This window comes from Terrapene carolina, unplaced genomic scaffold (genome assembly GCF_002925995.2).
Source record: "Terrapene carolina triunguis isolate 2854851 unplaced genomic scaffold, T_m_triunguis-2.0 Scaffold130, whole genome shotgun sequence".
Taxonomy (NCBI): domain Eukaryota; kingdom Metazoa; phylum Chordata; order Testudines; family Emydidae; genus Terrapene; species Terrapene triunguis.
The window spans coordinates 812,001-838,951 of record NW_020664481.1 but is presented as its reverse complement, the minus strand read 5'-3'; the positions used below and the strand labels follow the sequence as shown (position 1 = coordinate 838,951).

General features: G+C 55.4%; 5 protein-coding genes across 5 annotated transcripts in view; 2 read left to right on the top strand and 3 right to left on the bottom strand.

Annotated features, from left to right (window-relative positions):
* Window positions 1-1,122: 1,122 nt before the first annotated feature.
* Window positions 1,123-5,378, top strand: ZSWIM1 (zinc finger SWIM-type containing 1). Its single transcript, XM_026652694.2, has 2 exons — window positions 1,123-1,172; window positions 1,925-5,378. Exon 2 carries the CDS (start codon window positions 2,098-2,100, stop codon window positions 3,946-3,948), a length of 1,851 nt encoding a protein of 616 aa, XP_026508479.1. The 5' UTR covers window positions 1,123-1,172; window positions 1,925-2,097; the 3' UTR covers window positions 3,949-5,378.
* Window positions 5,379-5,393: 15 nt separating this feature from the next.
* On the bottom strand, window positions 5,394-7,986 carry SPATA25 (spermatogenesis associated 25). Its single transcript, XM_026652696.1, has 2 exons — window positions 7,861-7,986; window positions 5,394-6,248 (listed from the first exon to the last, which is right to left on the bottom strand). Exons 1-2 carry the CDS (start codon window positions 7,979-7,981, stop codon window positions 5,428-5,430), a joined length of 942 nt encoding a protein of 313 aa, XP_026508481.1. The 5' UTR covers window positions 7,982-7,986; the 3' UTR covers window positions 5,394-5,427.
* On the bottom strand, window positions 7,335-12,545 carry NEURL2 (neuralized E3 ubiquitin protein ligase 2). Its single transcript, XM_024220766.3, has 2 exons — window positions 11,762-12,545; window positions 7,335-8,937 (listed from the first exon to the last, which is right to left on the bottom strand). The coding sequence occupies exons 1-2, from the start codon at window positions 12,543-12,545 to the stop codon at window positions 8,822-8,824; spliced, it is 900 nt and encodes a 299-aa protein (XP_024076534.1). The 3' UTR covers window positions 7,335-8,821.
* Window positions 12,546-12,884: 339 nt separating this feature from the next.
* On the top strand, window positions 12,885-20,873 carry CTSA (cathepsin A). Its single transcript, XM_026652695.2, has 15 exons — window positions 12,885-12,974; window positions 13,373-13,536; window positions 14,723-14,834; window positions 15,137-15,187; window positions 15,687-15,773; window positions 15,907-16,062; window positions 16,505-16,596; window positions 17,522-17,606; window positions 17,941-18,032; window positions 18,371-18,449; window positions 18,725-18,873; window positions 18,964-19,039; window positions 19,242-19,331; window positions 19,551-19,652; window positions 20,082-20,873. The coding sequence occupies exons 2-15, from the start codon at window positions 13,373-13,375 to the stop codon at window positions 20,163-20,165; spliced, it is 1,419 nt and encodes a 472-aa protein (XP_026508480.1). The 5' UTR covers window positions 12,885-12,974; the 3' UTR covers window positions 20,166-20,873.
* Window positions 20,874-21,691: 818 nt separating this feature from the next.
* The window catches only part of PLTP (phospholipid transfer protein), a 10,526-nt gene continuing 5,266 nt past the window's right edge, over window positions 21,692-26,951 (bottom strand). Inside the window, exons 2-8 of the mRNA XM_026652739.1 lie at window positions 26,733-26,792; window positions 26,364-26,528; window positions 26,116-26,183; window positions 25,945-25,987; window positions 22,404-22,467; window positions 22,248-22,324; window positions 21,692-22,012 (exon numbers count right to left, since the gene is read on the bottom strand). Coding sequence (XP_026508524.1) covers window positions 21,833-22,012; window positions 22,248-22,324; window positions 22,404-22,467; window positions 25,945-25,987; window positions 26,116-26,183; window positions 26,364-26,528; window positions 26,733-26,792 — 657 coding nt within the window. The 3' untranslated portion in view covers window positions 21,692-21,832. The remainder of the gene's footprint in view (window positions 22,013-22,247; window positions 22,325-22,403; window positions 22,468-25,944; window positions 25,988-26,115; window positions 26,184-26,363; window positions 26,529-26,732; window positions 26,793-26,951) is intronic.

Genomic DNA, 26,951 nt, shown 5'->3' with positions numbered 1-26,951 from the left:
ACACTTTAGCTTAGTGTTCTGAGGGCTGCAATCCACGGGTCTCATCCTGGTGGTTGATTGGGGCTTGGTGCACGGGGGAGCTGGGTGGTACTGAGTAGCCTGTGGTATACAGGAGGTCAGACTAAATGATTGGGTGCTGCATGCTAACCTTAAACTGTATGACCTTGAGGCCCATTTTAGGTCAGAGATGAGCTTGTGTGGAGGTGCCCAAATCCATGTGTCATCTAGCACCATATCTCTTGCGCAGGGTCTAGTTTTGGGCCTCCCTGAAGCAGCTGCATGGTATGGGTTGAAGCAGGGTCAGTGCAGGCCAGGGCCATGCCTTGGTGGGACAGTAGCAGATTAGCTATTGGGATGACTGGGCCTGTGCCCAGGGCCCTGGCCAATTGGGCCCCTAATCCCTGGCAAGAGAGCTGGGCAGGAGTGGAGCAGAGAAAGCCCCCATGCCCCACCCCTGCTTCCCAGCAGCAGCAGCAGTCCCCAATTGGAGTGCTAGGTGGGCAGGGAAAGCCCCTGCTCCCCGGCAGCAGTGCTGGTGGGGGGAAGCCCCAGTGCCCAGACCCAGGACTGGGGGAGCTCTAGCGCCCTGCTGGGGCCGCAGGACGAGGGCCGCTCTCGCAGCCCCCTGGGGCAGGGAATGACAGAGCTGCCCTGGGCTTGGAGCCACCGGGGGTGAAGGGGCAGAATGGAATGCTCTGGCCTCCACAAAACCTGAATCCGCCGCTGCTGGGGGCAGAGGGCGGCCAGAGCCAGCCCCCCCCCCCCCCCCCCCCCCCCCCCACTGGGCCGGACACGGGCCTGGGCCTGCCGGCTGTAAACTCCTGGGGGGCGTCACATGACCCAGTCCCCCATCGTCACGTGACCGCCCTGCGCTGCCGGAGCCATTGCGCCGGCTCCGGGAAAAGTTGCTGGGACCTTCTCGCCGCTCCCATTGGAAGACGTGTAACCATGGAGACCAGACTCCCGCTCCCAGCCATGCTATACTCTGATTGGTTAGTCTGTCCGTTCTCTCTGTACTCCGATTGGTGGATTCGCCAGCAGAGAGCGGGATCTCTTCTGATTGGCTGGGGGTCCCGAACAGCCGCTTTATGATTGGTGGTTTGGTTGGCTATCAGTCAGTCCCCCGGGCCAAGCGAAGATGGCGGCGATGACGGGCCAGGCGCCGCGTTAAGGTGAGAGGGGCCAGGACGGCTCCTCGCGCGGGGCGGGCCCGGGGAGTGGGGCGCGCCGGGACCTTCTGACCCCGTGCGGAGGCCTCCTGCAGGGTCCGGCTTGGCGGGCTGGAGCAGTGCATGCCGGGAGGTGGGGCCATCCACACACACTAGGGCGGGGCTGGAGCAGTGCATGCCGGGAGGGGGGGCCGCCCACCCCCTCCACACACACTAGGGCGGGGCTGGAGCAGTGCATGCCGGGAGGGGGGCCGCCCACCCCTCCACGCACACTAGGGCGGGGCTGGAGCAGTGCATGCCGGGAGGGGGGGCAGGCCACCGACCCACACTAGGGCGGGGCTGGAGCAGTGCATGCCGGGAGGGGGGGCCGCCCACACTAGGGCGGGGCTGGAGCAGTGCATGCCGGGAGGGGGGGCCGCCCACCCCTCCACACACACTAGGGCGGGGCTGGAGCAGTGCATGCGGGGAGGGGGGCCGCCCACCCCCTCCACACACACTAGGGTGGGACTGGAATAGTGGGTACTGGAACCTCTCCCTCCCCTTGGCCGCACCTCACATAGTACAGCTCCGCGGGCTGCAATCTGTCCTTATGCCAGAGAAGTGCTGCCCCCTGCAGACTGCACCCAGTCCGTTGGGCAACGTTTGGGCATCGCTCTGTTAATCTCTAGTCTTGTGTCTGCCAGTGTGGGAAAGTGTTGCATTTCATTGCCCTGCCCGCTATCTAACTACTCACCCTTCTTCCTCCTTCCCAATAGGCCCATCACCATACAGTGCAGCATGAATCTGGCTGAGGCAGTGTGGATGTTGTGATGGTAACCAGGACGCTGGCATTCCCAACGTGGCTGGATCATAGGGAATCACCCAATCGCAAAGAGAATCAGGTGGTGAATGCTGTAACAAAAGGGGGAATAGACCCCTCATATTAACAATGGCCCTAGTTACCGTGAAGGAACTGCTGAGCTTTGATTGTGGTTCGCTGGTAGCTTACCAATTAGATAAAAACTCTCAGCTGGACTCTATCAGCTTCCAGACTGTCCTCATGAGAAACATATTTGTGCATTTTCCTGATGTCATATTCATCCACAGAACCCACAATCCCAGGGGCAAAGCTCTGTATATGTTCATGGTGGACAGACCTTTCCTGAAGCTGCAGGGTGAGATGATTAAGGTAATTCATTTTGCTGTCCCAGCTAAAGAATCTGCAGAAAGCCTGGCTCACATGTATAGGACCTTCAAGGCCTTCAACCCTGAGTGGAAGAAAATTAAGACCTTTCTGGTAGATCCACACTTTCGATTGTTGCAGACTCTTTCTGAAGCATTCCCATCTGCAGAGGTGCAGCTATCTGTTTTCCATGTATGCAAGCACCTGCAGCAGAAGATTCATCAGATGTCTTTGGAATGCATCTCGGAGAGACTGATCTTAAATGCCTTGAGGAACACTATGTGTGCAGCCACTGAAAGCAACCTGAGAATGATGCACACAATCCTGAGTGACTTTGTGAAACCAGACTTGCTTCCCCAGCTTCATACTCACTGGCTTCTCAATGACAAGATATGGGCTATGCATAGATGGAGGAATTGGATGGAATGCAATCAGTATTTTAAAGACTTGGAGATCATCACACGGGGCTTAAGCCAGGTCTTCTGCACTGGACTGTCTCTGGAGATCTGCATCACTTCTCTAGCGAAACACTACCAGAAGTGTGTTTCAAAGAGGCCCCCTGATGCTGTGTTGTTCTCTGTTAACCCTCTTAGCAGTACCATGTCTACTGAGACAGTTTTTCAGAGCCTGCCAGCTCAGGACTCGCCACCAACCTCTCACAACCCCCAAATAGCTCTTCAGAATCAGCCAGCTCAGAGTTCTCCACCAGTTTCTCCCAGTCTCACAGCAGCTCATCAGAAATGGCCAGGTCAGAATTCCCCTCCAAATCCCCTGGTGGTTCTTCCGCATCCCCTGCCAGCTCCTCCAAGCCCCCTGCTTCTTCAGAACCAGCTGGCAGCCCCTCAGATCTTCCCTTTTCAGAACCAGCCAGCTCAGTATTCTTCACCAGTTTCTCTCAATCTCACAGCAACTCATCAGAAATGGCCCGGTCAGAATTCCCCTCCAAATCCCCTGGTTCTTCAGAATCCCTTGCCCGCCCCTCAGAACCAGTTAGCAAACCCTCAGAGCCCCTTGGATCCTTTATCCCATGACATTAAACTGGAGATCATCACTGAAGACCCAAAGGGTGACCAAGATGTGGAGTGTAACCAAGAGACTGAAGACTGCATCAGGCAGTCACTGAGAGCCATTTGCACAGAGCCTGCAGCCAGACTATGCTTGAACGAGTTTGCAGTGGCACAGAAGTCTGTGCAGCTAATAGGCACCAATGAAGACATAGTCAATATACAGATCCTCGAAGACACCCACAAAGTGAACCAAAGGGGCCTGAAAAGCTGCACTTGCCACTTCAGTCAAGCTTTCCAGCTGCCCTGCAGGCACATGCTGGCTGTGTTGAACTCTGATAAGAAGATCTTACAGCCGGAGATGCTGAGTGAGCAATGGCAGAAGGAACCTAATATCTCTCAGGCAGGGCAAAATGGCGCTGATGGCCTCTTGGAGGTTCTGAAAAGCTCCTGGAATGAGTCCCTGGATAAATCCTTAGCAGTGTCCTTTCTTACAGCGGAGATTAGCCGGCTTCTTACCCAGTGCAGCAGTGAGGAGTTTGATCGGAGATACAACACCCTCCGAGAATTGGCCGATAGCTGGATTGGACCTTATGTTCAGGTGAAGCTGTAGTTCAGAACTGAGAGCTCCGTTCCTCTGCTCTTAGCCTCTTCGAGGTGTGACTCTCCTGCTTTCTGGGCCTCTGGGAGAAGTGAGGTGTGAAATACTATAAAAATGTCTGTTTAAATGTAATTACTCCAGTGGTATGTCTTCCACTTTATTCTCCTTAGAAACTGTATAAATGTGGGTCTTAAATCTGCATCATGGTAGTTTCCCCTTTGGCTTCAGATCCTAAATGTCTATTGGGTGAACACTTCCTCTTGCTATGAGACCTAAGGAGGTGGACTTAGGTAGGAATTCTGTCTCTGGCCCAGCCAACAGGAAACCCAGCTGGGAATGGAATGGGGGAGGAGGGTAATAACCTGGGACTAACTTGCCTGAACCATAGTTCATGCATTCAGACACTCATGGGATCCTTTTGCTATCTGTTGTGGCAGCTGGGTTCATGTGGTTTAGTCCCAGGATGTGTATCTGAGCCAGCTGTGGTTCCCTTCCCTTTCCTGTCATGGTGACATGGGGCTTCCTACTAGTCTGGTAGAGCAGGATTTGCTCATGTGAAGTCAGACCTCTGTTTTGAAACCACGTCTTTTGTTTTTCTCTTCTCACTTCATTGCCTCTAATTATTTAACTGAACCTGCTTGTTAAGGAGCCACAAACCCCGGAGAGTAGCAACCCATGCTACCAGGGAGCTGCTGTCTGCAGCCTCTGCTAGGAGCACTGGAGTGGTTTGGCTGGTTATGGCAGCTCTTAATTCCACATAAACCTGCCCTCTGTCGTCAACAGGCTTGTGTCACTGACATGGGAGGAGGGAACAAAACAGTGTTACCATAAATCTGTAAAAAGCAACAAAGAATCCTGTGGCACCAATACATCTGTTAGTCTCTAAGGTGCCACAGGACTCTCTGTTGCTTTTTACAGATCCAGACTAACACGGCTCCCCCTCTGATACATAAATCTGAAATTAGAGTTACGGTAAGACAAACAGCGAAGTGGAGAAATCAGAGATTTAAATGTACTGTAGTGGGCCAAGGGGGGCATGCAGAGGAGAGAGCAGTCACAGTCCCAGCCAGTAAGAGCTGCTGCACGACATGGGGATATATGGATGGGTTGGTGCGTGGTCCCTCTCTGGCACCTTCAGGCAAGGAGACCCTGGGGGCAGGGAGATGTAGATATAATTTTCTGTACCAGTCAACAGGGAGTGGTGAGGGAATAGGACAGAAGGTGCTATTTAGGTCAGTAATTTGTTCCACCCTAGCTCAGCCTGGTTTATTCATGTCATGTCAAATTGTTTGTGGTTTGTTTTGGCTCAATGATTCAGTCACAGTTTTGTTAACATCAGAATCAACACTCCATTCACAGGAACAGAACTACTGTATGGTCAAAGATTTCCTTTTGAGCTAGAGTTCTGTAATATAAACTCCTTTATGTAAATATAGCATCAAATCTTTTCCTGAAAACCTTTTGCTTTGAATTGTGAATTTCTCCTTGGCTTTACTTCTCAAAGTGTGCTATGGAAGGGGGCTGGAAGCCTCTGTCTACTGGTCTCTTCCTCTGTCTGTCTGTCTTCCAGAACTGTGCATCCCCTGTCCTTTTTGGAGTTATCTCCCCCTGTACACCTTGCTCTGGATTCTCTGTCATGAAGTTCTGTGCAGCTCTGATCAGATCCTCCTCTTTAATCCCTGGCACAGGCACTGTGGGGATGCCAGCTATCATCATGGCAAGAGTGAGGATGCAGATGTCTGGAGGAGGGTTCTGCACTGACTGTCGACCTCTGTTCTTACTGAGTTTTATGGGGATAAGAAAAGCACCTCTGGGAGGAAATCCACAGGTAGCCAGTGGGAAGTCTCCCCCTCGGCTGCCCAGCTCACCAACGTGCTGCCCATTCCTTTGCTGGGTTGGAGGATATCCTTTCACAGAGGCACTTGAATACATGCCAGAGGGGCCATGTGGCTGCTTGTCTCTGACCCATTCAGATGGATAATCCCATATAGAGATCTCATCCTGTTTATGCTGGGGAAACTTTCTAGAATACCTTCCACAATAGTGTCCACTATAAGGCTCCAACCTTATGTCCCTGTACCCTGATCTGCTACTGAGAGGGAACCTTGGACTCTGCTGGGCACCACTACAAGGCTGCTTTAGTGTCTTCTCCTGATACACAAGGGTTGCTTCTACATGTGAAGGAGCTGCAATTTCCTGTGTGTTCCTTCTGCGCACTCCTGGAACCAAAACCCCAGCAGGAAGAGATGTCTCCCCAGACTGATAAACACTTAGTAGATTGCTCTTTGCCACTTGGAGCTGTCTGCTGGCATCTGTGAGGGGGAAGGAAAAGAGAAAATGTAGGAGCAGACTGATTATTAATAGCAGATTGTGCTTCTGCCAATCCTCAACAGGTAGGCTCCAGGGCTAAGGCAGGTCTCTGCATAAACAGCCTTTCAACCACTGAAATCAAGGGGCCATGCTTTCAGGGAGGAGGGATAGCTCAGTGGTTTGAGCATTGGCCTGCTAAACCCAGGGTTATGAGTTCAATCCTGGAGGGGGCCACTTAGGGATCTGGGGCAAAAATCAGTACTTGGTCCTGCTAGTAAAGGCAGGGGGCTGGACTTGATGACCTTTCAAGGTCCCTTCCAGTTCTAGGAGATAGGATATCTCCATAATTTAAATTTAGAGGGGTCTTGCTGTGCTCTAATTGAGCACATTAACCTTCTGTGGTGTGCCCCAGCACTGGGCATTGCAGATCTGAGGCCTAGGTTTGAAAATGTTGTCCTGCATGTTCCTAGATAGGTGCCTGAAGAGCAAGAAGTCAGTTTGTGGCAGAAATGATTTACAATATACATAGTTTGTACCAGGGTTTCCGCTGCATTCATACCACATGGCTGTCCATTTCATCCACCTTTCCATGTGCAACACTGGAAATAAGTCACCACTATTTTTGAGTAAACATCTTTCCTAAGAGAAATTACACCAGTGGAATGAGAACTAGGCTGTAATTTTCATTCCAGTTGCAGGGGTCAGGAGAACTCTCCTCCTGCATCCCACTCCACCCTGTGAGCTGGAAGCCGCATGGGTTAGTGATAGCACATTGCACTGGCAGCTGCATTCCAATCCCAGCTCTTCTGTACTTTTTCTTAGTGAGCTAGGGCCCGATTTTCAAAGAGAGGCTTGCTTTGTGTGTGCAAACACCTGCCCTGCCATTGGTGGGATTGACAGACATATTCTGCAAAGAACTGATCCTCACATGATGCTGGCTCTCTTTGTTTCCAGCTGAAAGAAAGGAGTCCGGCTTGAGGCCTTTAGCCTCTCTTCTCAGCCCCCTCTCTGTAGTGTGGTGAGAGTCAGTTCACGTTTGACCAGTGCTTTGAACATGGAGAGCATGCTCTTAATTCTAAGGGGTATGAGGCAGGCTTTCCTGCGGAATTTAATGAGGAAGGTCCTGCAGACTTGGACGTTGCTGCCCTACTATGGGACAGAGTGATGCTGACCCATCAAGAGTGTATTATCTGTAAAAATGGACCAGCTAAACTACAGCTAGGTTGGGGGTGGGGAAGGGGGGTGGAATCACCTCCCATCCAGATTGGGATGGAGGATTAGAGCTCAGTTATGGGGAGCTCCAACACAGTTAATATGCAGGGCAGATAGGACTGTACTATTATAACTGTTCCTGGACCATGGAAAGGCCTTGTACAGAGCAGGGATTGTTGAGATAATTATGATATAGTCATGTCCTGTTTACGTGCCACCTCGGGATGGCATTTTATTTGGGCCTCCGTATGAAGTGTGGATTGTGATATAACAAGCCCTTAATCCTAAATCTCCTATTTGATGGGTAAATTTGCCATGCAGCAAACAGATATTTGAGTCACCTTCCAATCACTTTCTGGTTTCTGTACAAAATGCTTCCCTATTGGAAGGAAAAGCAGTTACCTTGGATGGAAGTTAAAAAACCTGAAGAAGCTTTTTCCTTCACAAAATAAGACATTGCCAGTGTAGGAATCAGGCTGGTGCCTCTTCTTCCCATAATGTACCAGCACTGACCTCTCCCCATTCTAGAACCAGCATCACAGGCCCTGACCTTACCTCACACTGGAACCAGCAAGCCACTGACCTCCCTGCCTGCTTATGCCACAATTCTAACTCTGTCATCCCCCACTGAGATCCTACAAAGCAGGGAACTATCCCTCTGCTTCATCTATTCCGTTTCTAAGAGCTCTTGGGTCCCTCTGTGCCTGGAAGAAGCAGCCAGGGCTCCACATTTACCTGGATTGTCCCTTCGGAACCTTCTTGTGCAGGATGCCGATGGGAAATGAACATCCCCCAACCCCTTTGGTTAGGGCAAGTTTATCGTCACTGAATTATGTGACTCTGAAGTAGCTGACAGCAATTGACACAACCTCAGAGGGATATTCTGTGCTACCCTCTCTCCATTGCTATGTGGAGGAGTCTGAGACTAGGCCACACCAGTCAATACCCCCAACAATTTGCTTCTGTTTTGAAGCACTTTATTATCCTCTCATTTCTACAACAATCTGGCACATGCACCAATCCCTCCGTGTCCCTTTGTGTGCAGGGAATCCCCCCATTGCTGCTATTCCTTCCCTTCTGCTATTGACTGTCTGTGCTGTAAGGCTCTGCCATTCCAGTGGTCTCTGTGCCATTTTATGGCACTGCACACTTCCACGGCACAATGTATGTCAGGATGGGTGTAACTGCTGAGGTTCCAGTCAGCTGCTGTGAAGTGGGGGGACCACCTCTGCTCCTGGGGCTCCTTGGGTGAAGATGGAAGAGCAGTTCTGGAAGCATGGATCCCCTTCTGGAAGGCCATTCTTGGTCACTCACAGGGGCTGCATGTTTGAAGGGCCTGCCTGCTGAGGGAGATCTTGCCATCTCATTCATATTTGCAGAAGTTCTTCAGGAGCGGAGGCAGGTCCAGCCCATCGATGGCCAATCGGTGGACAATGTGCTTCTGGATGACCAGTCGACAGAGGGTCTGCAAGGAAGGGACTGGAAGAGGAAGGAAAGGGAAAAGCTGAGCTTGCTGCTCTGAGGCGACCTTAGGAGGCAGGTGGCTCTGTCACAGAAGAGAAGAGCCACTGGGCCAGTGGCTCCTGGAAGGCAGTTTGTTCTGGGACAGCAGCAGATTAATATGCTTCAAGGACACCATTAATTCAGCCTCACAAAGATCTGGCTGCTGATTACGCTGGGGCACAGCTCTCCTGCTTTCCTGGGGAGAGCTACTGCTGAGAAACACAACATGAGAGTGAAGGATGGAAGTACTTACTTTTCTATCCTCCCCGTAAAGGCTAGGAGAGCAGTTTATGTGCCTGTGCTGGTGCATTTTCATGATGGATTTTGAAAAGGCCCTATTAATTCATCTAAACGCTGCGTGAACTTCTGATCCCCAGCCCTCCTCTCTCTCTCTTCCTGTCCCTGAGTTAGCAGACACAGCAGGATTGAATGTTAGATCCCTCTGAGGTCTGGCTGGGGTTTCCCAGAGAGACTGTTTTCACAACAGTGTTACGATTAACTGGTTAGAGCTGGTTTAGTCAGTGAGGTCTCTGTTCCCTCGCAGCAGTGCTCCTGCTGGGCCGCAGGCTCTGATCCCACCCCCCACATAGTCCCATCGGATTTCCTGTAAGGCTCTCGACACTCAACAGAAAAAATAAAATCTACAGCGTGCTTCTAGACCTTTTCTTTCTTAATTCTTTGAGTTATTTGGTGCTGGTAAAAGTCTCCAGAGAATCCTGGAGCGTGAATTCGCTATCCACAGTACAGCCCAGGCAGCAGCAGGGCCTGCTCACCTCATGTTATCCTGCTACAGTGCCCCACCCCTGACTACCTCTCTGGGAGGAGAGATGGAGAGTTCAAAGGCTGGAATAATCTGGCCTTTGTGTCAGCCCTGTGGTTAAGAACCCGTCAGCTGTGATTAATCTGAACTCTTGCTCAATGTCTCTGTGTAAAATGGCTGCCTTAAGTGCTGGTGACTTCTAGGAATTTGAGGCGCAATCTGAGGCAGAGATATAAGTAGAGCAGTACTGAGCCCAAACATGTTACCACTGTTTAGAGGATGTGTCTGACCTTGGGAGTATTTTCAAATAGTTTGTTTACCTTAACTTGGAGGCACTGGGCTCTGGGGTTGTTATGACCAGGGGACTAGGTAAGAAGTGTCCCTGTCACTATCTGCAGCAATATCTTCCTCCCCATGTCCACTTGCCCTGAATCTCCCTTGTGACCCACAAGCATCACCAGTGGCCGCAGCTTGTTTGTTCTGTGTTTCCTCTGCAAACTGTCTCCTGGCCAATAAACAGTAAAACTTCTCTTTATATGCTAAGAAAGCTTTGCAGAAATAGAAATCACTGAAGCCTGAAGTGAGAGAAGAGCCAGAGTCTGCCTCCTGCATCACTTCCAGCCATCTTACGAAGCCCTAGTGAACATTCTGAGGCAACTTGCCTGGTACTGCAACTGCCCCCAACAGCTTCCAGCCTCGAGGGCCGACGGGGAAAAAGATATTGATTCACATTCTGAGCTGGACACAGGCCCTCCACAAAAGGTGTGGTTCAGTCCAGGAATAACATGAGAGGCTGCTTGCTACCAAAGTCGCTCATTAGAGCATCGGGGTCCTGTTAGATCAAAGTCGGTTTAATGATTGATAATTGCACATGCAAATACATGAGTCAGGTTCAAAATATCCTCCTAGGACTGACAAGCCTGCAGAGCAGAGCGTATCTTATCTCCCTGTGTTTGGACATTCACAGAACTAACTCAAAACAACTAGCAGAGAAACCACTGGATTTTAGCCTTGGTACCAAAATAATCTGAACTTTAAGCCAGTGAAACAAGGGAAGGCTTCCCTATCGATAAGTCACTCTTCTGCCTGTTCCATAGTTACAGTTGTTCTTTGGTTTTATTGTAGTCCTGTACATGTGGCCTCACATCTAGAATCCAGGTATCAGCCAATAAGGACTGATCCATTACAACAAATGTGGGACGTTAGCCAGCATAGCAATTCTTATGTTACTAGCCATTAACATATCAGGAGTTCTTCCACAGCCTCCTTGTCTCACTTAGTACTTGGCCTCTCTAAGGTAGCCAACGAGGTGGCTAATTAGCGATGGTGGATTTTGTGACATGGCCACCTGTCCCATCAGGAGTTTGACTGAGACACCAAACTGATTTCACACCTCGTCCACTGAACAGCTTTGCGATGGAAATGACTTTACCACTACTGGAGTGGGCTGGATGGCCCCATACCCACTATCCCTATCTATGAACATCTTCACCAGAGGCCGTAACACAGGAGTCCCTGGATGTTCTGCAGGACATAAATGGCAACACACTGTTTCTGCTCCCTGCACCCAAACCTCAGCCCAGAACTGCCTCTCCAAGCTGATCCCAACTTGGAAATGTCACAAAAATGAGAACAGTCAGGAGCTCAGAGACGATAGGTGGGCAGGGCAGGGCAGGGCAGGGAGGCAGAAATTATAGCCATGGAGATCAGGACACAGATGTGAGAGCTCAGGAGTATAGAGAAAAGAGGCTGGAAGGTCAGAGAAATGAGTGTTGGGGAACCTGAGCTAGGTTCTGATTTTCAGGGCTGAAGCTGTATCCAGCAGGAAATGAGTGCTTTCTCCCGTCTAATCTGTCAGTCTTGTGCTCAGCACCATGGTATCTGAGCTTGTGCCCCTTGGAGACTGTGACATTTAATCTTACTGGATTTAAGTAGTTTTTTTGAGCCCCACCCTACTCTGATCTCCCTGAGCTCTTATCCAGCCAGAGGGGGCCTGTCCCGGATGGTTCTACAGGGAGGGGAGGAAACACAGATACCTACAGCCATATTCCACTTGGATGACACGGACGCTCTTGGTTGAAGCAAAGACATCGATCACTGCATAGAGTGGGCGGGAGACAGGGAGGCTCCTGGCACTCGGTCCCATGTCCTCTCCATTGATGATGATGTGCATGTCTGCCATCCCGTCAGACCGGATGGCATACAGCACCCCAATCCTGCTCCTCCGGGCTGTCGGGGGCAGCACATTTGTCTTGTACAAGTCATCCAGCATGTGGCTGTACTGGCTGGGCCTGCTCCGTCCCACCAGCTTGTCTCTGGGAATCCTGACTTGTTCTATGAGCAGGTAGGGGTCTGAGAGGAAGCCTTGGAGCCGAGCCTCTGAGCCATCTGGAGTAACATGGTTGTGATGCCTGGTGATGGCAAAAACCCAGGTGTCCCCCATATTGACCAGATCTGGGAGCGAATACTCCGGCACTACATCCAGGCTTCTTGGGTCGTGTGCTGTTAGCCCCACCCGCAAGTGGCCACACCAGCCCAGCTCCTTCTCCTCAATCTCCACTAGGAAGATCTGTCCAGGCTCCAGGGGCTCCTGGCTGAAACATAGCCCGTTGGCAAAGCTCTCCACCCTGGTGGCCTGAGTGTGCGAGGGGTCGATGCAGATGTTGGCGCCATGGACGTGGTGGAATCGGGTGGGTGGGTGGCAGGCGGCAGCAGCCATCTCTGTGGCATTCACCGAGAGCACGGGGTTGTGGCTATTTTTAAGCGGGCCAGTCAGGCTCAAGCACCTGGCTCTGTACAGCTGTTGTGGGGAGAGGGGTGACATTTGCACACTCCTAGTAGGGAAAGCAGAGCCCCACTGAAGCTCTCAAGGGTCCTAGTGCTAGTGGCGGCCCAGCCCCCCACCGGCCCCTTCTGCAGCCAGAGGGAGACCTGGGGCAGGTTGCGCTGGGCCCCCCCCCCCAGCCGGCCCGAAGCCACGTGCCGGGGCGGGTCCCTCGCCGCCCCGTGTGGCTACCCCGGCCAGCGCCTGACTCCTCCGCCAGGCGGCGCTGCTCCCGCAGGGCCCCGCGCGCCGGGCAGAAGCCGGAATTGAGGGCGGAGACTGGGAGCCGCTGGGCTCTGATTGGCTCTATTCGGGATTCGCCCCGCCCCTCTGCGATCAGCTGCGCCCAGCGTCACGTGACCGCCTTGGTTCATATGAACGGGAGTCACGTGCCTTGTTCCCTACTCAAGGGGAACCTGCTGCCGGGAGGTGAGAGCCGGGCGGGGCCGGGGGCGCTCGGGCCGCGGCCTGGGGGTCCTGGGCTGGGGGGGTGGGGGCCGGAGGGGGCCGGGCGGGGGGGTCCTGGGCTGGGCCGGGCCGGGGGAGTTCGGGCCGCTGCTGGCCGGGCCGGGCCGGGGGGAGCGGGTCCTGGGCTGGGCCGGGCTGGGGGAGCTCGAGGGGCGGGCGCCCGGGCTTGGGGGGTCCTGGGCCGGGCCGGTGCGAGCGGGTCCTGGGCCGGGGGAGCTCGGGCCGCTGGCGCCCGGGCTTGGGGGGTCCTGGGCCGAGCCGGTGCGAGCGGGTCCTGGGCCGCGCTGTGGGGTCGTGGGCCGGGCCGGGCCGGGCCGGGGCTCCCCCCGCCGGGCTGACTCTCGTCTCTCCGGCCGCAGATGGGGCCTGTCCTGCTCTGTGCGCTGCTGCTGGCGGCCCCCCGCGTCGGGGCTGCGCCCTCCGCCGACGAGGTGACCTACCTGCCGGGGCTGGCCAAGCAGCCCTCCTTCCGGCACTACTCGGGCTACCTCCGCATCGACCCGCACAAGCGCCTGCACTACTGGTAGGTGCGGGGCGAGGGGCCGCCGCCCCGCGTGGGGCCCCGCTGATCACAGGGGTGCGTGGGCTGGGGCTGGGCTCATGGGGTCCTCTGGGCATAGCAGCGATACTCCACTGGGGGCGGCTCTTTCCAGCCGCTGATCCTAAAACACTATTAACCAGCCAGGCTGCGTTTACTATGTTAACATGGGTGGCGCTACCCGTTGGGGGAGGCTAGTCCTTCTTCCCCCTCCCCATCTCCTGCTAGAGCCCAGAGTCCCCCACCCTGGCTGCTGGGGAGGGGGAAACCGCCCTGAGTGCTGGGCCATGGGGGGCAAGAGCAGGAAGTAGGAGGGAGCCTTGGGGTGGAGTTTGGGCAGGACCTGGCCTGTGATACCTGCTGCCTGTGGCTGTTAGCCAGTTGTAGTTGATAAAATATGTGGTCAGTCATTTTGCTGTGAGAATAAGATCTATACAGAAAAGGTTCAGAAAAGGGCAACTAAAATGATTAGGGGTTTGGAATGGGTCCCATATGAGGAGAGATTAAAGAGGCTAGGACTCTTCCTCTTGGAAAAGAGGAGACTAAGGGGGGATATGATAGAGGTCTATAAAATCATGAGTGATGTGGAGAAAGTGGATAAGGAAAAGTTATTTACTTATTCCCATAATACAAGAACTAGGGGTCACCAAATGAAATTAATAGGCAGCAGGTTTAAAACAAATACAAGGAAGTTCTTCTTCACACGGCGCACAGTCAACCTGTGGAACTCCTTGCCTGAGGAGGTTGTGAAGGCTAGGACTATAACACCGTTTAAAAGAGAACTGGATAAATTCATGGTGGTTAAGTCCATTAATGGCTATTAGCCAGGATGGGTAAAGAATGGTGTCCCTAGACTCCGTTTGTCAGAGGGTGGACATGGATGGCAGGCGAGAGATCACTTGATCATTACCTGTTAGGTCCACTCCCTCTGGGGCACCTGGCGTTGGCCATTGTCGGTAGACAGGATACTGGGCTAGATGGACCATTGGTCTGACCCAGTACGGCCGTTCTTATGTTACATGAAATACTTCCATGTCCTACTGTTTCAATATGAATCAATAGTGCTATAGTAAACGAAGCAACGAATTCCCACATCCTTGACTCTTTTGGGTAATGTTGATCACTAATTTGACTCTGAACCACTGAGGTCTGAGTATCACTGGGTCTCCAGGTTTACAGAGGCTCAGAACAACCCTGAGAGCAGCCCTCTGGTGCTGTGGCTGAACGGGGGACCTGGCTGCAGCTCCATGTCTGGCTTATTGACCGAGCATGGCCCCTTCACGGTAAGTCACCACCATCCCTCTCCTTGGCCTGAGCCACCCTAAGTCCCCCCCACCCATGCCCTTGCCCTTGCCCTCGTTTGCTGGGAACAATGTCCCTCCAAGGGTTGGCAGCGGTGACTGGGCTGTAACTGCAGGGAGGGGGAGCCTCACGGTCTCCTGAACCTTGCTGGTTCAAGCCACTTAGGCACTGGGTTCAGGGATGGTTCCCCTGCTTCCTCCAAGGGGGACAGGCTGGCCAGCCTGACGGTGCATCTCCTGCATTGGCTCTTCTGTTACGGTAACTGAGGCGTCTCCTTTATTAGATCCAGCCGGATGGGACCACCCTGCAGTACAATGACTATTCCTGGAATAAGGTATGGACTCCACTTCCTGAAAGGGACAGTGTTCTCTTCTCCTCTCTTCCCCCCCCCCCCCTTGCCATTGGAACGGCCTGTCCTGTGCACCTGGCAACAGCTGTGCTGGGGTGTAGGCCAAGGAGGGTGCTGGGCCTTATATGCATTTGGGGGGGCGGGGGGGAGGAGGGGGCACTGAGCCCTGCCTTCATTTTTCCCATAGAAATGGAGCCTCTGGCAGGCTTCTCCCTTATTTACCTCCATCTTGCCTCCTAGGCTTTGTCTAGACTAGGACGTAAAGCTGTGGTGCTAGAGAGTTAGCCAGTGTCTTCTAGCCAACACCAGAAACGAGTGAGACGGAGGTTTTAACCTGACCATGTTAGCAGGTGCTACAGTTAGACGCTGCCTTGTCCTGATTGGAGATCGAGCTAGTACCATGATCTGGCACCTTCAGGGCCTCAGAGTGGAGGGTCTGGGCTGTTACCTGTTCTCCCTGAGTGATCTGTGGCTGTCTCTGCAGATTGCCAACATGCTGTACCTGGAGTCCCCAGCAGGTGTTGGCTTCTCCTACTCTGATGACAAAGACTATGCCACTAATGACACCCAGGTGAGTGAGGTTCTGGGGCTGCTGGCAGTGACACCTGTCCCCTCCCTTACTGCCCATCTCCAGCAGCAAGGAGTTGGTTCCAGAGCTGGGGTGCCTGCAGCACAGCCTGCCTCAGCCTCCTCTCTGATTGCAGGTGGCCCGCGATAATTATCTGGCGCTGAAGGAGTTCTTCCGCCTCTTCCCGGAGTACAGCAAGAACAAGTTCTTTCTCACTGGGGAGAGCTACGCTGGCATTTACATACCCACGCTGGCTGAGTGGGTGATGCAGGACTCCAGCATCAACTTGAAGGTAAGGGACATGCAGGCTCTGACCCCTTCCCTGGAGCGTATGGTGAGGAGAGGGGGCAGCCATGTGAATCCTACTAGCCCCACAGTTTCTTCCTGCTGCTGCACATTGTAACATGGGCTAGTCCTTGAGCTGATGGGGGTGGGGTGGACAGGACACCAGGTGGCCTCAGTGGAGATGCCTTCCGGCAGAGGGAAGAGTGTGCCAAGGGGACAGCTCTCTCCATATGGCTTTGCATCATACTACGTCCATGCTGGGTGGTGTTAAACTGTGCTCCGGGCTATCCATCTCCAGTGTGGGGTTTGTGGAGACCCCATTGTCCAGGCCAGCTTGCCCCCCTTCCCCGCCCAGAGCAACTGCTTCCTGCTCAGCAGGTGCCTTGGTCCCTGCTCTGCCTGGTGTGGGAATGCACCGCAAGTTCTGACTGCTGCGCCCTGTCTTCTAGGGACTCGCTGTGGGAAATGGTCTCTCCTCCTATGAGATCAATGACAACTCCCTGGTTTACTTTGCCTATTACCATGGCCTCCTGGGAACCGGGTAAGAATGTGCAGGTACTAGGGCTGTGGGCTATTGAGTCGCAGCTAGAGGGCACTGGCCTCTAGCATGCAGGATTGTGGACTGGGACTCGGGATCGGAATGCAGATGGGGGAGTTGGTGGCCATTCTCTGCTCTGGCCCAGCCTCCCTGACCAGGGTGCTGCCCTTGAAGCCTGGCTACTCCAGCACTGCTGGGGCACCAGCGGGCCAGTTCCTCACTGTTGCTGGGGGGCTGCAGCCTTTCCAGGGAAAGGGATCTGCTGTGAAAGGGTTTGGAGGACTGGCCCACGCCCCTCAGGACTGTGCTTGCTGGCTGGGAGTGGGAATTCCATTCTGTTCTACTTGAGGTCTCCTCCCATGCTCCTCTCTGCAGCGTCTGAGCACTGTCTGGGCACACAGTAAGTGATGTGACTGACATCTGTCACGTGGGGCTTGTTCTTCCACTCCTCAGGGGGAGGGTTGTGTGCAGTGGAGGGGTGATTTGATTTCTGTGCTGGCGCTGCTCTGTTATACTGGAGAAGGCTGGTTGGAGCAGCATGCCTGGCACTTGGCGCAGGAGGTGTGGAGGTTTGGGTGGTCCCTTGTCCCACAGTCTAGAGCCACTCCTGAGGCAGCTCTGTCACCTGCTTTTCCCTGATTGGGACAGCTCAATTGTGCCTGAGGAGTGGAGTTATCCTTCATGATTGTCAGCCCAGAGCCTTAGGTTCGTAGGTGTTCTGCATGCAGGCCAGTGAGTGCCTTGAAGATAAGGACTCTCCTTGCTGTCCTGTGGGAGTAGAGGACAGGGGTGATGTGCCCATGGAGCCTGTGTAGCAGAGAAGTGCTGCAGCACTTGGTAGTCACTGGAGTTTCCTACGGGTTGGTGGCTTCATGTCCTGGCCTATTGCATTGCTGTTTCCTGCACTCACAAGAGTCTCTTGCTCCAGGCTGTGGACAGATCTGCAGCGCTTCTGCTGCTCCCAGGGAAAATGCAACTTCCATAAAAACTCCAACCTGAACTGCACACTCAGGGTGAGTATGGGCCAGGGAGTGCTGGGGAGGCCCCGGAGTACCACCTAGCCTGTTGTAGCAGTGCTACCATTCCCTAGGGCAGAGCAGAGTCTGGCTGATCCCTGAACCCTTGTTGGGTTCTGCACCAGCAGCAAGGTCCTTTCCCTGGCTGTTTGAACAGGTGTGGTTCCATGAGGGATTGGATCCAAGGGCAGGGTTTAAAGGGGCAGGTGGCTGAGCAGATGGGGCCCATGGCAGCTCCTCGAATCAGTCAATGCCCTGCAGACCATGGTAGCACCTGAGCCATGACTTGCTGTAATGCCTGCTGGATTCCAACCCCCATGGCTTGTTCCAGATGCAAGAGATGATCCAGATCGTGGAGGAGTCGGGCCTGAACATCTACAATCTCTATGCCCCATGTGCTGGTGGTGTCCCTGGAAGCTACAGGTAGGAACAGCTGGCTACAGCCCCTCCAGGTGGCTGACTTGAGTCTGGAGAGATGGGCACCGCTCCAAAGTCCTGTGGCCCAGTAGCAGGTGGGAGTGCAGCCAGCCTGTTGCAGATAGATCCTTGCTGGCTGTCTCGGCAGGGGCCCTGGAGAGGATCCCTCCAGGAAGGGGCTTTGGGTTGGGGTTTCCCGGCTGCTGTCTGGGGCTCTGTCCTTCCTCAGCAGGATGCCGAGGCCAATGGCTGAGTCTAATACTCTGCCCTAGAAAGGGGAACCTGAGCAAGTGAGGGGGGGGGTGGAGCCGCTTGTTCTTAGGCTGCTCTCGTCCTGGCTGCAGGTATGATCAGGACCAGCTCATCAGCCATGACCTGGGCATCTCCTTCATCCAGCAGCCCCTGAAATACTCCTGGAGGCAGGTAAGAGTCAGGGCTCCTGTTCCCTGGGGGGTGGGGAACGGGCACCTGCCTGCCCCTGTCCTGCTGTGCTGACCTGCTATGACTGCAGGGGCAGGCAGTGTCTCAAGCTCTGGGGCTGGCACTGGCTCTGGCCAGCCTGCAGTGCTGCCCATGGTGGGCCTGGGCAGAGGCGGTTTACTCTCCCTGCTGCATTGGGCAGGGGGCTTGAGGGAATCGGGTCTCTGCCCCACGGCCGCAGCTTTTCTCTCCTCTTCTCATAACTCTTCCTCTCCCAGAATCTGCTCCGGATGCCAGCAGCCAAGAAAGGGGTTCGCCTGGAACCCCCCTGCACCAACTCCACAGCCTCCACCACCTACCTGAACACCCCCGAAGTGAGGCAGGCGCTGCACATCTCTCCAGAGGCGCCTGCGTGGCGTATATGCAGGTGGGGAGGTTTCTGGCCTGGAGAGGACACGGCCTCCTGGCCAGGACTGGGTGGGTCTCTGCCAGTGTAACTCTGCCTGTTCCTTCACAGTTCGGAGGTGAACCACAGCTACAAGCGGCAGTACATGACTGTGAACGACCAGTACCTGAAGCTGCTTGGCACCATGGTGAGTTTGGGGGATCCCAAACCCTAGCCTGGCCCCTTTGGGAGAAGTGATACCTGAGGCGGGGCACCCCACGAGCCTCACCTGACCCGTCAGCTGCTGAGCCCTCCCTGCCCTTGGCTGTCAGCTGCTCTGAGCAGATCCCGAGGTGAGGCGTGGAGCTGCTGCCCCTCCAGCCCAGGTGACGCCTTTGTGCTCTTGGCAGAAATACCGGATCCTGGTGTACAATGGTGACATTGACATGGCCTGCAACTTCCTGGGGGATGAGTGGTTCGTGGACTCCCTGGACCAGAAGGTAGGCAGGGGAGGGGGACTTGCTGGGCAGTGAGATGCTGATGGGGCGCAGCCCCCTGGGGCTGCTGCAGTGACAGGCGTCAGGGTAAAGACATAGCCAAAGAGCCAGTACTGGTGGGAGGAGGGTCCAGGGAATGGTCTGCCCTGCCCAGAACTGTGGTCCAGTGACACCTGGGGAGAGTGAGGGGCCGGCTCTAAGGGTGTTGGGCTCTGGTTCCAGGTGCAAGTGGCTCGCAGGCCCTGGCTGTACAACGATGGGACTGAAGACCAGATTGGGGGCTTTGTGAAGGAATTCACCAACATCGCCTTCCTCACCATCAAGGTAACTAGCCCCTGGCATGGCAGGGTGGGACCCTGGGCTGCAGGCAATGTGTTCATAGCAGCAGCCGGGAGCTGAGCAGCCCTACACATTCCCCGACTGGCAATGAGGGGGCAGGGCCCCTTCATCCTCATGCCGGGGTGGGATTCAGCAGCTCCTCTGTGCTTTGACCTGAGGCCATGCCATCCCACAGAGCTGGCCTGGGAGGGGAGGCCCGGGAGCTGTGGCCTCTGTCTCTGGGACCTACCCTCCTTCAGCCCTGCAGGCAGGAGGGAGGCTGGGCCAGTTGCAGAGTCAGGATCTCTTGGGGGGGGCCTGGCTGGGCTCTGGCAGAGGTTGAGAATCACTAGCCCACCCATTGAGGCTGCTTGGATGCTCCCTCCAGCCCTGCATGGCTGGCCTTGACCTGGTGCCTTCACCTGTCTTTTGCAGGGAGCTGGCCACATGGTGCCCACAGACCAACCGCAAGCCGCCTTCACCATGTTCAAACGCTTCATTCAACAGCAGCCCTACTGAGAGCCTGGCAGAGCAGGGCCTGCACTACTGCCTGGGGCAGCTCTCCACCCCCTCCCAGGCCACGGGCCACTGCCTGGCAGGACCAGGGCCTCTCACTGCTCAGCAACTGCAGCAGATACGGGTTTTCCACAGTACTCAGGCGAAGCCTCTGGGTGCTGGCACAGGCCAGTGGGTGTCCTACTGCTCCCTAGCTCCTCCAGCAGGGGACAACTGACCTGGGTTTCCATGCTTCGGGGGGGAGGTGCTGCCCTTCACCTCTAATGGGGACCCTGCCTGTAGGCAGTGCAGGCTTGGTACCAGTGCACTGCGGGGGTGGGGGCTAGAGCGGAGTGGCTGGGCAGCTGCTGGCTTCACTCCTCCAGAGCTCCTGCTGTGGCCTTTACCTCCTGGGGCTCTGCTGCCTCCTGCCCTGGGACCTGGAGCTGCCATCTCACCTTGGGGGTGGAACAGCACCCACCCCATGGCCTTGTTTTGCTCCGAGGCTCCCTGCATGTGTCCCATGGGGCTGGCTTAGGCATCACCCTGTGCCTGCAGCAGGCCTTGCTGTAGCCAGCAGCCACCTGTGCTGTGTCTCAGGTCTGCCCTGGGAAAGTTCTCATGTGTCCTGATGAAGGAGGTGTGAAATGAAGATGTTCCTGGCCCTGCCCCCACTCACTCCCTGGGGCATGGGCTGCTCCCTGGGCCTTGCAATAAAATGTCACAGCTGAACCTGGATCCTTGTGACTGTTGCTCATTTCTGCCCAGCTCATGGTGCCTGGGCTGGGAGCCTGGATGTTTAGGGCCCCCTGTGCGCTAAGGGTAGGAGTAGTGGAAGGAATAGGAGCTCCCTTGGTCAGGTGAGAAGCAGCTCCCCTGTGGCTGGGGGAGACCTTCATGTTCCCACACATTTGCCCTTGCGGGAGGGGCTGTGGGCAGGGAGGCTGGCTGGGCCTGGGCCTGGCCCTACTGCTATTGCTGGGCAGTAGAGTGCACGTCTCTGCAGCAGCCGAACGGCTCAGGGCCCCAGCGTGAAGGGGGCAGCCTGTAGCAGGGCTGGGGCAATGCCATTCCAGCCAGTGCGGTGAGGGAGCAGCTGGGCTCCTCGTGCTAGCTGCCCAGAGCTAATAGCTCTTCCCTACAGCTGGGATGGGGGGGCAATAGGGGCTAGCTCCAGAGGCTGAGGGGAGTCAGGCAAGAGGCCCTGGGTTCAAAGGAACGCCTCCCTCTGGACTCTGAGAGCTACCCTGCCAATGCAGCTGTGCTCCAGGGGGTCCTTGGGGCCAGCATGGAGCTGAGCTGGAAGGTTGGGGGGTGGGGAGAGAGAAGAGCCCTCTGGGGAAATCTGGGTCTCCAGTCCCCAATCACAGGGAGGGGGGGCTTGGTTACTGCAAGGGCTGCTTCAGCTGCTGGGGCTTGCAGGTGCACCGTGTCCCCCAGCTGGCTCTAGCACCAGTTCCCAGGCCCCCCCATCAGCTGTACGGGCAGGGGGAGCAGTCTGACAGCTGCTGGGAAAGGCCCCTCGGCCAGTGATGCCCAGACTGCCCAGGCAGTGTCTAACCCGGTTTATTAGTGTCACAGTGCAACTGCTGCCCTGCCTCCCAGAGCAGCTCCAGCCAGGGGCCAGTGGTGGGCTGTAGGAGCTGGCTCCTACCATCGCCCTGGCGCAGGCTGAGCCAGGTGCCTGCTTTCTAGCTAAGGCTGGCCTGGGGCTCCGTAGTGTTGAAGGAACTCGGCAGGGGAGGGTCAGAGCCAGCTGGGGCTGTTGGTTCCTGGCTCGGCAGGCGGCTGGCCCGGGCAGGCTGGTATTTCTCAATCACCTCCCGAAGTCCCTTGGAGAAATGGAGATCTGCCCCCACCGTGATGAATCCCTGCGGAGTGAGAAGGGAAGGAGCGTTAGCCCAGCAAGGGCCTCACCTCTGCCCCCACCATCCCTGAGCCAAAGAGTCGCAGGGGCCTGGCAGTGTGCCACCTCAGTGCCTGAACTGGGCTGGCCTCGGGGGCTGCAGAGAGCTCAGGATAGCACCGTGGGGTCCTGAGCTCTGCATGGTAACTGGGCCCCCTCCCTGGGGCAGGTGCTGGGCCCCTCCTATGAGGCACACGTACCACGTGGCTGGTGACTACCTCCTTGGTGAAGTCCATGCCCTCAGGCAGGGGGATCGGGACGCCCTTCTTTGTCCTCTCTGCAGACAAGAAAAGGGAGCGTTTGAGAGAGTGTCCTGGGGCCGGTGCCCAGCCCCCTCCTGCAGTACAAGTCCCTACCATTAAGGATGGGCATGATCATCAGCTGCAGCAGTGTCTTCAGGGGGGCCTGCAATGGGAACAGCTGGGGGAGAGAGGAAGAAGCGTTAGAGCTGTGGTGGGCCACATGGCTCCCCCTGCATGCACACCCCGGCCCCTGGGAAGGGCCAGCCGGTTTGGCCCAAGCCGAGTCGCCACGAAAACAGGAAACCCAAGAATAAGGGGGGATTTCAACTCTCCCCACAGTCCCGGGGAACATCTTGCCTCAGGGTGGGATAGAGACCAAATTTCTAGCCTAGCAGCTAGGCCTAGAAGTCACAAGAGGAGGCAATTCCAGTAGTGCCCAGATCTAGACCAAGAAGTGACTAACAGTTGCCCAGTAACAGCACTCATCATGTCATTCAATTTACTATCCGGGGCCGGGGGGGGGGGGGGGGAAATCAAAGAAACCCATCCCTGTAGCATTTAACTTCAGAAAGGGGAACTACACCAACACGCGGCAGCTAGTTACATGGAAATTAAAAGTAACAGTTGGGTGTGAAATGACTGCAGGCTGCATGGAAACTCCATGAGAGAGGCTCAAACGAACTGTAAATCCCAAATAAAAACAGGAAGAGGACCAAAAATGCCGCCTGGCTAACCAGAGGAAAAGAGGGGGTAGAGAGAAAAAGGCACCTTTCAAAATTAGAAGTCAAATTCTCCTGAGGACCAGAGAGAGGAACAGAAACTCGGGCACGTCAAGCGTAAAGTATCATTAGGCAGGGCCAAAAAGACTTTGAGGAGGAACTAGCAAAAGCTGCACAAAGCTGACAGTTCAGTACATCAGAAACAGGAAGCTGCCAAACAGCCAGTGGGGCCGCTGGGCAATCTAGGGCCTGAAGACAAGGCTGTTGCGGAGAAACTAAATGAATTCTTTGCATCGGTCTTTGCTGCAGAGATGTGAGGAGATTCCCACACCTGAGATATTCTTTTTAGGTGACAGAGCTGAGGAACTGTCCCAGCCTGAGGTGCCAGTACAGGAGCTTTTGGAACATATTTTTAAATTAAATGGTAATCAGTCACTGGGACTGGTTGGTATTTACCCAAGAGTTCTGAAGGAACTCAGATATGAAATTGCAGAACTACTGACTGCTATGCAACCTGTTGCTTAATTCAGCCTCTGTACCCCTAGGCGCTGACTTCCCCGCTTTCCTGTAGGTGCTCAACTCCCGCTCTCTGCCCCGGCCCTGCCTCCACGCTACCCCTTCCATGAGGCCCTGCCCTGCCTCTTCCCACCCCTTCCCTGCCCCCACTCCAACCCCTTTCCCAACTCTGCCCCCTCCCAGCCAATATTCCAACTCCTTCCCCAAATCCCCGCCTCCTCCCCTGAGCGCACCATGTTCCCACTCCTCCCCCTCCCTCCCGGAGCCTGCTAACACTGCCAAACAGCTGTTTGGTGGCGGGCGGGCGGGAACTGCTGGGAGGTAGGCGGAGGAGCGGGGACGCAGCGGGCTCAGGGGAGGAGGTGGGGTGAGGGGAGCTTGGCTGCCGGTGGGTGCAGAGCACCCACTAATTTTTCCCCATGGGTGCTCCAGCCCCGGAGCACCCACGGAGTCAGCGCCTATGTCTGTACCAGATGATAGGTGGATAGCTAATTTTTTTTTAAAAGCTCCAGTGGTGATTCTGGCAATTACATGCCAGTGACCCTAATTTCAGTACCGGGCAAACTGGTTGAAACTACAGTAAAGAACAGAATTAGCAGACACATAAATGAATACAATATGTTGAAGAGGCACATGGATTTTGTAAAGGGAAATCATGCCTCCCCCATCCATTAGAATTCTTTGAGGGGTCCACAAATGTGGACAAGGGTGACCCAGTGGATATAATGTACTTGGACTTTCTGAAAGCCTTTGACAAGGTCCCTCACCAAAGGCTCTTAAGCAGAGTAAGCTGTCATGGGAGAAGAGGGAAGGTCCTCTCATGGACCAGTAACTGGTTAAAAGATAGGAAACAAAGGATAGGAATAAATGGTCAGTTTTCACAGCAGAGGGGGGAAGGGAAAGTGAAACTAAACCCCACAGCGTGATGGAGGGGAAAGGGCTGGCACAGGTGCCGCTTCCAAACGCCAACCCCCCTGGTGGCACTGTGCCAATGCGGGGAGCCGGCCCTGATCCCCAGGGAGATCCTTACCTGCTCCCTGGGAGAGCCCGGCTCTGCCCTCCTTGCCCCCGGAGGGCGAAGTACTCAGAGCCTGGAAATGTTTAGAGACCCTGCGAGCTCTCCTCTGACCCCCTTGTATTAATTCTAATGAACAATGCCACATTATGCAGTACGCATTTTTGAAAGTTTATAATAAGCGATGCTCCGGGGGGAAAGGAGGGGGCACAAGGTGGAAATTTCGCCTCGGGCGCAAAATATCCTTGCACCGGCCCTGGGGGGAGGTCTAGGTTGGATATTAGGAAACACTATTTCACTAGGAGGGTGGTGAAGCACTGGAATGGGTTACCTAGGGAGGTGGTGGAGTCTACTTCCTTAGAGGTTTTTAAGGTCAGGCTTGACAAAGCCCTGGCTGGGATAATTTAGTTGGGGATTGGTCCTGCTTTGAGCAGGGGGTTGGACTAGATGACTCCTGAGGTCCCTTCCAACCCTGATATTCTATGATTCTATGATTGGGACTGTTCAGCTTGGAAAAGAGACGACTAACGGGGGATATGATAGAGATGTATAAAATCATGACTGGTGTGGAGAAAGTGACTAGGAAGCATTGTTTACCCCTTCACATAACACAAGAACCAGGGGTCACCTGATGAAATTACTAGGCAGCAGGTTTAAAACAAACACAAGGAAGTACAACATCACACAGTCAGCCTGTGGAATGCGTTGCCAGGGGATGTTGTGAAGGCCAAAACTATAACTGGGTCCAAACAAGAACTGGATAAGTTCCTGGAGGACAGGTCCATCAACGGCTTTTAGCCCAGATTGTCAGGGATGCAACCCCATGCTCTGGGTGTCCCTAAGCCTCTGACTGCCAGGCGGGATGGATCACTCAGTAATTGCCTGTTCTGCTCATTCCCTTTGAAGCGCCTGGCGCTGGCCACTGGGCCAGGCGGACTGTTCTTGTGCCCTTTGCGCTTGGCCTGGGTAATAGGTTTGCTGGACCGAGGCCCGCATTGGGGTCAGGGCACAAGGCAGAGCAGTTTAGGGCCAAGCAAGGGCAGCTGCAGGCCTTGGGCTGGGGGTTCTTTTTTTAAGTGAGAGGCCCCCCCCAATCTTTTCCACGCGCTGCCCCATTTCAGGCATCCCCCACACACACACCTGGATGTTACCCCACTCCCCCTTCTTTCCCCTCACCACCGCAGGGGCCTCCCGTTGCTCTCCCCAAAGCCCTTGGTGGATTTTCCCTGGGGATGGAGGGAGAAGAGCTGGTCCCCTGTGGCTGTGCCACAAGGCCAGGGGCTCCCCGTCTGGGAGCTGCACTGGGGGGGGCTCCGATCCCAGCTCCTGCCCAGACCGGTTCTGCTGGATCGGGCCCATCTGTTTGATGCCCTGGGCTCCATGCAGGCCGTGCTGCCCCACTCACCGCCAGGGACTCCAGTGCCGACTGCTTGGAGTAGATCCGGAACCTGCCCGGGGGAGAGAGAGAGCACTGTGAGCACAGCTTTGAGGTCCAGCCCTGGGACGGCTCTGCAGTCTAGCCTTGGGACGCTGCCCAGACGCCCCAGCGAGGGGCTCCCAGGGACAGGGGAGTTACCTTCGCAGATCCAACTGCACCTGCAGTGCTTTCCCTCGCAAAGACATCTTGGCACTCAGCTTGGCATCCTGGAGGGGAGACAAGGCCACAGCCCCATTACTGCCTACCCCACAGAGCAGACAGCCCTGCCCCATGCCACGCTGCTGGCCATGGGCTCATGGGACCAGGTTCTGCACAGCTGCACGAACTGCAACAGGTGGGGCTGGGCTCCCTGCTGCGCCCGCCCGCCCGCCCGGGGAGCAGCTCACCATGGTCATGCTGGAGAGCTGGATGGCGGGGTGGTCGACGGGCACCAGGGAGATGTTCAGGACGGCAATGACCGAGACGGAGGTGCCCAAGGGCTTGATTGTCCAGAGTGGAGGAGCCGACACCTGCAGCACCAGCTTCAGGGGCGCGTCCACCACAGCGGGGCTCTGCCGGGAGAGAGCAGGGTCAGGGGAGCAGGGGGCAGGCAGCACAGGACTGAGCCGGGGCCCTGAAGGCAGCTGGCTCTTCTCACTAGCAGCCCCATTGCCATCCTCCTGGGCCCACACTGGACCTCCAGCCCAAGGAGCTGCACCCCCTCCACGGGAACGGCCTCCTCCCAGGGTCGCCCACCCCATGGCCACCGCTCTCACCAGCATGATGATGCTTCCGAAGAACGAGGCTCTCAACAAAACCTCCAGATCCTTGGGCACCTGAAAAACACGCAACTGTCCTGGGTAAGGAGATTGCCCCGCAGTACACTGCTGTTACCCCTCCCCTCCCCCCATCTGCACTCCTAGTGTCCCTGCCCCTCCTCCCCCCACCAGCATGCCCCTCCCCCTCTGCACACCCAGCACCCCTGCCCCTCCCCC